The sequence below is a fragment of the Muscardinus avellanarius genome (genome assembly GCF_963383645.1).
Source record: "Muscardinus avellanarius genome assembly, chromosome: 2".
Lineage (NCBI taxonomy): Eukaryota > Metazoa > Chordata > Mammalia > Rodentia > Gliridae > Muscardinus > Muscardinus avellanarius.
Window position 1 is genome coordinate 73,524,481 of NC_137787.1, and position 12,420 is coordinate 73,536,900.

Consider the following 12,420-nt stretch of genomic DNA (forward strand, 5'->3'; position numbering starts at 1 on the left):
ATTGGAAAATATCTAATTCTTCCATGTTTATCTCTTCCTCCTACCTAAGTGTCCATTTTAGGGGTGGGGTAAAGAGCACTTTGAAGAAGGTATACCACTTCTATCTTTTTAAATAAACTTCTTTTTAAAAAAGGGTGATTTCATTCGAAGCACCCCCTTATATTATCCTTGGGTAAAATGAGGCTTTAACTATCTTCTGTATTTCTTTATTAATAAACTTCTTTAAAAAAAGAAGATATACCACATGCATGATACCTAGTGGATGGCTTAGAGAACAAATTAAATCTTAGAGATTCTTAATGCAGAGGCTGTGTGTGTGTGTGTGTGTGTGTGTGTGTGTGTGTGTGTGTGTCTTATAAAGAAAACGAGAATGAAGGTCACCCTGGCATGCCACATACCACCTCCCCAAATCCAGCCACCTGGGCCTAGAACCTGAGCCATTTTTGGTTTGACTATGTGGACACAAATAAGCATTGTAACCCAAGTGCTCCCTTCAAGATGGCACAAGATGTCAGTTTGAAATAACACTGCCATAAAATGTTTGGTCAGTGGTATCTTTGAAATGTCAAGAGATTATTATTCATGGCCATATGTTCTGATTGTGGTTGTGGCATTTAAAGGTATACATCAAATGTCCCTCTCAAGTTATTGCAACATTTTTAAGCCAAGTTCTGTATTTATGCAACATGCACTGAAAGCTTACATGTCAGGAACATAGTATCACTAAACTAACCATACTGAGTCATCTGTTTATATTTTTTCTCCTGAGAGAAAGGGTGGGTCTTTTTGCTTTTAGTTTTTGTAGTCCTAGGACTATGAAGATATCCAATATACAGTAGATATTCAATGTTTGCAGAATGAATATAGGTATTAAGGAGTATCAGAGCATCCTGTCTTCTGCAAATTCTACCAAGAAACGTGTTTTCTGCTGATGTATTTGCTAATAAAAACATCACTGACACCATACTAACATATGTGCATTTATATTGATGTGCACTCTACATTTGAATAATACTTGAACATTTTGGGGACGCACTCTACCATATTTTATATCACTTTGTTTTTCTAATATCTACTTAAGCTCACGTGCCCACTACAGAGAGAAGGAATCAAAGATAAAGCTGTCATCAAAAGTTGGTGGAAGAGTCCTTTCTAGAACTTGAATCGCCTGACTTTTCTACCACTCACTCTTCCTCGGCAGTATGGTAATTTCCCATTTAGCAAAAAATATACTGTGTGGGAAGCATCACATCGTCTGGTGTTTTTGAAGCTCCAGTAAAATGAGTCACTGCACCATCATAGGAAAAACCTTGAAATCTTTCCCTTTAGGACTAAGAGTAAAGCCTCATTATGTAACTTCAAACTCTCCAAAGGGATCCTAAGTCCCAGATGACAGGATTAAAGCAGGTGAAATCATATTGATGATGCTGATGGAAGAAAAGCAAGGACAAAGTAGAAATTCTAGACAATTGATGGTCAGGATTCTAGGACCACACCCCCAGGCTCCTTTGTCAAGAATAGTCAATCATTATGTTGTCTCATTGTGTAGGTGAGAAAGAAATACACATTTTCATGACTGGAATTGCACACCATGAGGATCCCACAGGATGGATACATATTGATTAAAGTCTAGAAATTTAGATTCACATTTCACCTTCTTCCATTCTGTCCTAAAACATAATACGTATGTTTGTCCCTTTTGATAACTTTGAAGAAAAACTAATGTGAATCCAAATCCCTGCATTACATTTCATAAAACTCTGAAGAGTCCACTTAAAAACTGTTGGTTTTTAAGGGAATCTAACAGTATCCTTTTTCTTCTTTCCCAAGTTAGACTGAGGAGTCAGGCAGGAAATAAAAATATTAGTTTTATTATTTGTAAAGGCCAGTTGGAAAATGTGGCTGAGGAATGTGGCTTCCTAATATTACGCCACAAAATACCATTATGCACACAAATATGGGTAGAATTGTATGTTTCCGGCTTTCCGCTTGGCTTTGGGGCTTGGCACTGTCTCACACCTACCCTCTGAGCAATAGATCAAAAGCATGTTCTCCCTAGGCAGAAAGATGCCAGGAGCCAGACAGACGGAGCTATTCATACCCAGGTCTTCTCAGAACTCATGCAATAAATCATTCCTCTGCTGCTTTGTTTGGGGCAAGGGTGCTACTCTAACAGTGCTCCCTCTGCCCAGAAGGAAACGTCAGAGGTAGCAAGAGCACCTCCCCCCCAACCTCCACATGCTGCTTTTCAACCCATTGATGGCCCAAACAAACACATTCTTTTTGATGGCCCAAGTAAACACATCCTTCAAAAGTGTATCAATTCCAGATATTATTTGATTTTGTAGTTTAAGTGAATGACAGGCCACCAGTGCTTAGTTGTAGATTTTGTTAAAATGGCCAGTTTTTGTACAGTGAAGCAGAATTCCATGTTGAGACATGTAGTGGGCTTTGTTGTGCTAGCCTGACCCCCATCTTTAGGACTGATTCACTAATATCTCCGGCTTTTGAGGGTGCTAGTGGCCGATAGCTTACAGTTGAGACACCTTCCCTGAGATGGGCCCATGGGAGTACATATGAGTTCAGATGAATAAAATGAGACCATATCCAACTACTATGTTTCATACTGGGGCTTAAAAGTTTGTGCTGTTGTTCCCCAATCAGACAGCTCTGCAGATTTCCCAGCCCACAGGTTCCACAGTTTGGGCTAGATCTTTGTGTGCCAGCGCTAAAGTCCTCTTCCCTTCCTGCCCCAGCCTTCCACCCAAACCCCACATGTGTGTGCCTCAGTACCACCCTGCCCCCCATAAACCTTTGGTCCACACATCTTCTGTGTCTGTTTCTCAGGAAACATGTCCTGAAAACGATTATTTGAAAAGAAAATATGTTCCAGATCCATCTATCTCTGTGCATATTAATTATATGAAAAAACAGGTGCCATACTTTAAGCACAAAAAGTAATTGACCACTGAACCAAAATGCCAGAGTTAAACTACAATCTAGGTACTGGTGAAGGTTATTTGATTATAAAGACACAGCTAAAGCAGACCAGATGCAGCATGATATTGTCCCCAAAGGCCATTTGTCACTGCAGCTCCTTTGTATAATTAGATTTTAGGCTCCTTTGTATAATTAGATTTTAGCTCTTCGAAATCACTCTTAGAAACCTTTACATAAAAAATGTACATATAGCTGAGCGTGGTGACGCACATTTGTAATCTCCGCGCTTGGGAGGCGGAGACAGGAGGATTGTGCAGTTTCAAAGGCAGCTGTGCTGGCTTAAGAGACCCTGTTTCCAAATTTAAAATATATATAAAATAGGTCTGGGAGTGTAGCCTGGAGGTAGAAGGGTTTCCAGGAACCCCAGTACCACCAAAAAAAACAATGTACATACAAGTAAAGCTTCTCTCGCATGCATTCTTGGACTGGGCTCTGATCTCATGTATTATTTAAATGTAAAACAGGTGATGTTAACTTCTCTATGGGGGGAAAACACTGAAGAATTGAAAAGTGGACTTTAGATTGATGATAATCACAACTACTGCCAACAGTTCCTTGTTGAAAACAAAGCATTGTTTTTTTTTTTTAACACTAAACTATGTTTTCTTTTCATCCTGCACACAGGCCCAGGCCTCCCCATTTCCACGCTTCATGATGGCCGCACTGATCAAGGTACATTCTCTTGCATGTTCCTATCCCATCTGATTGGAGCATTCTGAATTCTCAGTGATGACCCATTGGAGAGAGCATCACTGTTGCCCCACATAGTCGAGAGGAAATGGAATCTTGTTATCTCCTAGCTTGTGACTACACAGATGTGGATGTTATTTGGGTCAAACCTGATTATATGCCGGGTGTGGTGGCACACGCTTGTAATCCCTGCGCTTGGGAGGCGGAGACAGGAGGATCACAGGTTCAAAGCCAGCCTTGCTGGCTTAAGAGACTCTGTTTTCAAATAAAAATATAAAAAAATAGGTGTCTGGGATTGTAGCCCGGAGGTAGAAGGGTTTCCAGGAACCCCAGTACCACACACACACACAAAAACTTGATTGTATGGAATTTAGTGATTATTGGCAGTGTAAATAATCTGTATCTGGTAAATTCTATCATATGGGTTAGTTCTGTCTTCCTTAACTGCCTTATAAAAAGCATAGAAGAATAGAATTGGAAAGATACAGATACAGCATGTTCAATATATACTTTACTTCCTCCCCCCAAAATTCCTGGTTTGGAGGAGGCTTTTGTTTAGGGTTTTGTTGTTGTTTGGTAACATCCCAAAGTGGAGACACATTCTGAACAGAACTCCTCCCATTCAGGCTGGAGCAGAGGGCGACAATCACCCTTGCTTTGTTGTTGTTGTTTTAACATCTCTCTCCCATTGTTGCCACACATGAAAGCCCTGGAATTTGGAGGCTCTTTTCCATTTTCAGCTGCTATCAAGACAGTCCTCCTGGGCCTTGAAATGGAATAATGGTTCAAAATAGTTCACAGCTCAAAGATGACCATTTTTGTGCTCAATAGAGTTATCCAAGTGCATAATTGCTCTGCTATTCTTCCTGCTGGTTCTCCATGATCTTTGGATATGCTATTAAATTATAGGGTTGGAATTGTTGGTGAGCACAGACAATGGAGGACTAGCAGATGCTGTGTCCCCTGGCACTTGTGCCTGCACTTGTCCTTGGTCAGGTTTGGTGGTGAGTCAGGACACTGCTTTGATATTAGCTTAACTGTCAACTCAATGTCTCAAGTACAGGTCAAAATAAAGTCAGGAGGAAAATCAGAGTTTATCCAAGAGCTCTGGACAGTATAGATCTTGTAATATAGGAATGGGAATTTAGTTTTCTTTTGAAGTTGTTTTAACTTTGTGTCTAATAATAAAATATTTTTTAAGAAAAACAGGTTATACTTCTTAATTTGGATTGTTCAATCTTCAGTGAGAGAGCTTTTTATTTTAGAACGATTTTTAAAATTTTTTTATGATACAATTTTGTAAGAAAGTTTTCATAGGGCTGGGGCTGTAGAACATAAACAACCATAACCCATATCCCAGACAAATGACGGAACATTGGCAGGTGCTGCTATCTGTCTTTACATCTTCTACTTTGCCCTCTGTTCATATATACTTTCTTTGTACCAGTTCTAGTCTCTGTTTTATATATATCAGCTAAGTTTAACCACAATCTTTGCTTCATATACCAGTCTTTGCTCTCCCTCTTAACCTCAAACAAAAAGCACGTCCTTATCACAAATCTAATTTCTCCTGTCTCCGTTAAATTTTAATAGCTCATAAGATATTTCCTATGAAATTTGTCACATTCTAACTTGCAATGAAGTTATTGGTGTGCACCTCTTGTTTTCTACTAGAATATAATGTCCATTAGATCAAAAGACTTTAAATAATCTGTTAAAATTTTAACTTAAAATTTTCAAATTTCTACGGTTTCCAAATACATTCAATGAATGTTTAGTGAGAAAAATTATAAAGCAATACTGCTTGGAAATCCTTCAGTTTTTGTTTTAATAGAAAGCACCATCAACATATAAGTCCCGCTTTGTCATAACTGTAAAATATATCTCAGCTCCTATTTTCCCATGACATGAAGTGCCACGCCACAGCATTTGTTCTTAATGTCCTTGTTATATTCCTGGCAGATACTTGCCTATGTACTTTTTTTCTGAGGTACTGGGGATGTAACCCAGGGGCATTCTACCTCTGAATGACACTCCCAGCCCTATTTTTAATTATTTGGGCCTCACTAAATAGCTGAAGCTGTCGGCAAACCACTATCCTCCTGTCTCGGCCTTCCAAATGCTGGGATTACAAGTGTGCACCACCACACCCAGTACTGCTTTTGAGTGGCCTTTATTACCTCACTGAATGCTTACAAAATAGGTTTTAAAAAAAAGGTTTATGTCACTCTCATATACATCCTCTGTATTTCTGTATTTTCTTATCTATGAAACTGTATTAAAATTCTTTTTAGAGCATAATTCTCTAAACTTGCCTATGTTGAAATTATTCTAATATGTCTATCATAAATATAGATTCTCAGGCCCTCCCCAGAGATTCCGATCTAGTAGATCTTGGATTGTGCGTGGGAATATGTATTTTTCATAGATGTTCAGCTACTGTTTTATAGCAGATGTTGTGTTTTCTCTTTATTTATAGTTTTCTACCTCCTGTGTGTGTGCGTGCATGTGTGTGTCTATGTGTGTGTGTGTATACTAGGGATTGAACCCAGAGACACTCTACCTCTGAGCTATACTCCCAGCTTAATATAACTTTTTATTTTTAAATAAATATTGCTAAACTACCACATGCTGTCCTCAAAACTGTTAGCATTCTGTCTCAATCTCTTGAAAGATTGATTATGGGCATGTGCCACCATGCCCTATTTCTACCCACTTTCATTGTATTTGTTGTTACCTACTTTCATTTGGCAAATATTTATTGGGCACTTACCAAATTAAGCCAGATACTGTGCTAGATACTGGACTACTAAAATGATAGGTACTGGGTTAGGCCTGTTCCTCTTCTTAAGATGACTATAAATCCATGTATGTGAAAGGTGGGTAGGGGTATGTACACATGTGTGAAAAAGCTGTTATAAGACAGTAGGATAACATTCTAAAACAGAGGATATACAGAAAACATAGATGCACACAGGGAGAACACCTCATCTGGTATGTGTGTGTGTGTGTGTGTGTGTGTGTGTGTGTGTGTGTGTGTGTTTGGTAAGAAAATGTTTCCCAAGGATAGTTATCTCAAACCTGAGACTAATGAATATGAAGAACGAAGAGGGGATTGGTACTGTTTGGATGTTTGGCTTGGTTAAGTAGATTGAACTTTATGGTTTTTACTGAGAGGGCTTGCCAAAGGTCTTTAAGGAGATGATGAATTTTGTTTTGAAGGTCCGGTTCAAGGTACCGAGGGAACATCCAACTGGAACTGCCCTGCAATGACTTAGTTTTAAGATCTAGATGTCACAGCATTAGTTTATACTGAAGGTGATGACCAAAAAGGTGTTAGTTTGTGGAATACATGATTACTAAGGCTTTGGAAATGGATGAGATCAGAAGAGTGGGAAAAATGAAGGTGGATGGGATTAGTGGAAACTGGACCTAGAACAAATCAGTGTGAAACACCAACACTCGAGAAATGGAGAAAGAAAAGTAAGCCTGTATAAAAAAAAAAAAAAAAAAAGAGGGAACAGCTGGGGGCGGGAATGATCTTAAGAATACTGTGTCATGGAAGGCAGAGGAGGAGAAGAGCTCCAGAAGGTGGAGGGCCAAATGCTGCAGGATGTGAACCAAGGCCTGTTCTAAATTGAGAGATTTGAAAAGAGAATGACATGCCTGTGGTCCGAATAGTTCTGGTGGAACTACTGGCTGTAGAGGTGGCAGCCAGATTGAAGCCAGGTCAGGCCTGCCTGGGAGAGAAATGAAAAGAAGCTAGGGAGAAAATGGGTCATAGAAGGAACTCTAGCAAATAAGGCGACCTAACTAAGGGGGATAGGAGGGGAAAGAGGAAAATTCCCTAATGTACACGATGTACATCACAAATATATCAAAGTCAATCACTAAGCCAAACATGAGAAGGAGCGAGGGGAGGAAATGGAGTGGAAATTGCAGAAGGGCTAAATGAGTGATGTGTGCATGTATTCCTCTACCATTTTGTACCCCATTAAGATGTATGACTACAACACACCAATAAAAAAAAAGAAAAAAAAAGAAGCAGCATTTCCAGTGTGTCTGACTGTGATGTGGTGGGGAGAGAGTAGGATGGTGACTAGAAGTGATTGGTAGAATTTTAATTTTGCTTTTGAAAGTGATCAATATTTGAACATGTTTAGATGCTGATGGAAGAATGTAGGAGACAAAAAAGGGGTGGAAGAAAGGCGGAGAGAAGTGGAATAGGACAGAGGACAGAGACAGGTGAAAAGATTCATCTCCTAAGTTGTGATGGGAGAGAATAAATAACCATTGGTATAAATTGGTGAAACTGTACAGGTATTTATGAAAGACAGTGCAGTGGTTTCATCTTCCTTGCAAAGATAAAGATCATTTGAAAATATCGGACAGTACTTGAACCAGATGCTATGGAAACCCAGAAGAGTTGGCACTTGACATCAAGGGCCCAATTGAAGCTTAGTTGCTTTGGGCATTGCAGGTTTTCATTAAAATTAAGTGACTGACTGAGTGACCTCATTTATTGGTTTTTCCACAGTTCCTTCACATAATTTAGTTAATGAGCAATGTAGCACTTCAATATGATTTAAACAAAAATCAAATTTAAGACCCAGCATTCTTACAACTTAATTTCATCATAATAAAGCATCTCCAAATACATATCATTCACATCCTAGTGCCAGATACTAGATACCTAGTGGGCTAGGTACTGAGCATGCAGTGATGAGTGAGGGATACGGAATGGTACTGTCTGGTACCACCCCTTGCAGGTGATGGGCTTTTACTTCGAGGACCAAGAGAGAAAACTTCAGCTACCATATTGCATTCTGATAGCCATATGGAATTCTATTTATGCTTCAGGAAGTGGTAAAATTTAATGAACATGGTGGTACATGCCTGTGATCCCCAAATTTGGGAGGTTTAGGCAGGAGAATCACAGGTTCGAAGCCAGCCTCAGAAGCTTACAGAGACCTTTAGCAACTTAGTGAGACCCTGTTTCAAAATATGTAATAATGATGAGGATGATATAATAATAATAATAATAATAATAATAATAATAATAGTAATTTTAATAGGGATTGGAGTGTAGCTCAAAGATAGAATTCCCCTAGGTTCAATCACTAGTACCCCCAAAAAAGTGGAAACATTTCCCACTCACTATCCATAAAAATGTAACTCCAATTGAAGAAACATTTGGTTAGCTTTTTAGTTAAATTTGGCATTTTGTTATGTCATGAATCAGAAAAGTTCAATAGCTAGAAACAGAATGAGAAAAGAGTCAAAGTCATACCAACCTAACACCTCCTACTTCCTGTACCTGGCATGATAATAAAAATAGTAATCAGTCAACCAACCATCCATCCTATGGGCTTGCTCACTATCCATGCTGGTTCTACATACAGAATCCACACAAGGAGAGCGAAGGCTTGGCTCTACTTAGAATTGTGTATTGTTTATTTTATTTTATGTATTAGTTTTAACTTGTATGGTGTCACAAGTATCTTTTTCCTGATGGATTATCCAAAGTTAATGTGGAAATTTATTATGTATGCATCTCATACAAATTATATCCCAAACATCTATACTCATGCTAAGATTAAATATAACATGTTGGAGCAAAATGCCATGAGTATATGAAAACTGATAGTTACAAGAGAAGTGGTTTGGCAAACTTAGTGTAATTGCAAGTCTCCCATTCGCTATTTTCAGGGACCATTTTTTTTTTCTGAAAGCAAACAAACAAGAAGTCCTCAGTATGTATTTTGTAGCAATCACCATACCTCACAGGTCCCTCTTTTTAAAAGAGAAAGCTGCAAACCCTACATATTATATGGAAGACTTTTTTTTCCCTCAAAGATGATGATTTAAAATAAAGCTTACCAAAAGCCCCTATTTCCAGAAACCTATTTGCATGTATCACCAATCTGTATCTTTTAGGAGATCAATGAATTTGTTTAGTTTCAAACACTAAAGTGTGAAACATAACTAAACTCAGGTACAAGCAGTAGTTTTTAGATCTTTAAGTATGTAAGAAAGACGTAGAACATAAGTTACTTATTTGTTATTGTTTTCTAAGTAATGACAACCTTCGGAGAAAGGATTTTAAGAAATTATATACATCATTGTTGAATTATAAAAAACAGAATTTCTTGTAATGATGAAGCAGCACAGGAGAAGATTCAGAAGTAGATATAAAATCAAAGAAATAGTATTTGATTTCACACACTGAAAATATAACTTTTTTTTAACTTCAGAGGTCTGAAAAATATAGATTTTATAGATTTTATACTTATAATAGATTTGATTCTTATTTTAATAAATAATAAAATAAGTGTCACCTACTTTGTCAGGTTTAGCTTTAAATTGGCGATGGGGAAAATGTGCTTAAATTAACATTGTCACTTACATGATTTTATTCAAAATGTGAGAAATGCTTGATGCCATAAGGATCAGTATAGAGACAGTGATGGAAATGTGATCTCCTTCATAACCTGGTGTCTGCTCTACAAGTCTGACTAAACTATCTATCAATATAAAATTCCTTATACTGCTTCAGGGTCACCCATATTAAAGCCATAAGAATTTTAAGAAAGACATTATTTATGGGAATATAAATTAAAATGAACTTTTCTTTTTTAAAGAAATTAAAATCCTAGAAGAAAATAAGGAATTGGAAAATGCTTTAAGAAACATCCAGCTTCCTAAAGAAGAAATTAAGAAACTTGACGTGAATGAAATTAGTAAGATCTTTTAAAAGCTTTTCACTTACAGATATAAAGTTGAATACTTTTCTTGATTTAAAAAATTATAGGGTAAGTATTATAGTCAAATTTATTACATATTACAAGCTCTTATTTAAAACAATCTTATTGTAATGAGATTTAGTTTTGCTAAACATTTTAATATAATTGTGAATATGGTTAACTTTTCCATAGCTCCCTTTCAACTGACATTTTTTTTAAAAAGAGCTTATCTAACTTTAATTCTAGAATGTGTGCCTCTAGGACAAAAAGTAATTCAAGATTTCTACTATTTTTCAAATTAAACACAAAATATATAATAAAAATAAATTTAAAAACATTCTTAATTCCTAACAACTTACTAGTTATGACTTGATTCTATGGTGTATATTTTATTAAAGAATATAGGTGATATCTTGCATGTTATTAAATAAAGACTCTTTTCTCTTTTTTTAAAGCTTTATGGTATAAGATGATTTTTCCACCTCAATTTGACAGATCAAAGAAGTATCCCTTGCTAATTGAAGTGTATGTAATATTTTCTTTGGTGTAAAAGCTATTTACTGAAAATATGTTGGATGAAATACACATTTACGAAATAGAATGAACCATTCTCCTTGGTAACAGTTCCTATTGATGCTGTTTTTATATATTCCCCAACTAATCAGAGTAAATAAAATATGGCTATTTAGAATAGATTGAGGAAGTTTTGAGATTTTTAGATGGACTCGCCTGCATTTTCTGTGTTGAATTTCCTTTGTATGGCAAATTGCCGAATGTGTCAGAATACCTTTGAGATAGAGAAATTGCAGCCAAAAAATATTGTAAATCATTTCAACATCTTATGTAATTGAGTTAGAAATGAAATAAAGGAATAGAATACATTTAGTGGAATCACACCCAAAATCAGTGCTGACCTACACACAATTTGCTTAAAACACCATGCATTTTTTTTAGTATATCTTATGTCTGCTTTTAGCAAGTGGCAGGTGGCAGAAATGACGAAAAACCCACACATATTCCTTGAAATGCCAACCCTAGATGTATCCGTTTTGGGGAATAGAAGAGGCTGTGTCCCAAAACAACTTCCTTGTAGCAAACCTCTGGGAAAAGCCTGGTCTCCTCTTGATTTTGAGCCAGCTCTAATGCCATTGTTATTGAAATGTTATCACATAATTACTCTGGGCATTATCAGAGGCAATGCTAAACCAGTATGGGAAACTGAGTATTATAAAGTATCCTGAAATTCTTCTGTTTTCCTTTAGATATGGTGGTCCCTGCAGTCAGAGTGTAAGGTCTGTATTTGCTCTTAATTGGAAATCTTATCTTGCGAGTAAGGAAGGTATAGTCATTGCCCTCGTGGATGGTAGAGGCACAGCTTTCCAAGGTGACAAAATCCTGTATGCAGTGTATCGAAAGCTGGGTGTTTATGAAGTTGAGGACCAGATTACAGCTGTCAGGTGAGAATCTTCTTTTTCAAACTGATGTCAACTTACAGCGAATATCATGCAATCACTGCTCTGTTTCTCCATTTCTTTTTTTTTCTTTTCTTTTTGCTTTGTTTGGCTGAATGGTTGCTTTTTTGTAGTGCCTGAAATTGAACCTAGGGCCTCATGCATGCTAGGTAAGCACTTTACCACTGAACTATACTCCCAGTCCTATTTCTCCATTCTTAAGGACTTATTTCCTTTTGAATATTTTCTATCTTAATCTAAAACTATCATTAGTATCAAAGGAAAGTTTTTGCTAAATATGGGAAAATTATTCATGAATGAGAGCTAATAAATGTGTGGGAAAATACATATAGTACTAAGTTCAAATACTCTTTTTCAATGTGTCAGTCTTTCCAATATTCTTTCATTTCTTACCACAGCTCACAATTGGTAACTAGAGCTATAATCGTCAGAAAACAAAATATCTGAATTTATTCAATTACTGTGAATTCTATATCTTAAGTTTAGAAGTAGCTTGGGATTTTATGAGCACTACA

The 12,420-nt window shown here is 36.9% G+C and overlaps 1 protein-coding gene across 1 annotated transcript in view; it reads left to right on the forward strand.

Annotated features, from left to right (window-relative positions):
- FAP (fibroblast activation protein alpha) overlaps positions 1-12,420 on the forward strand; it is a gene marked incomplete at both ends in the record, with an annotated part of 92,799 nt that overhangs the window by 63,200 nt on the left and 17,179 nt on the right. Inside the window, 4 exon segments of the mRNA XM_080689388.1 lie at positions 3,625-3,672; positions 10,332-10,430; positions 10,889-10,958; positions 11,696-11,890. Of these exon segments, the coding sequence (XP_080545514.1) occupies positions 3,625-3,672; positions 10,332-10,430; positions 10,889-10,958; positions 11,696-11,890 (412 nt within the window).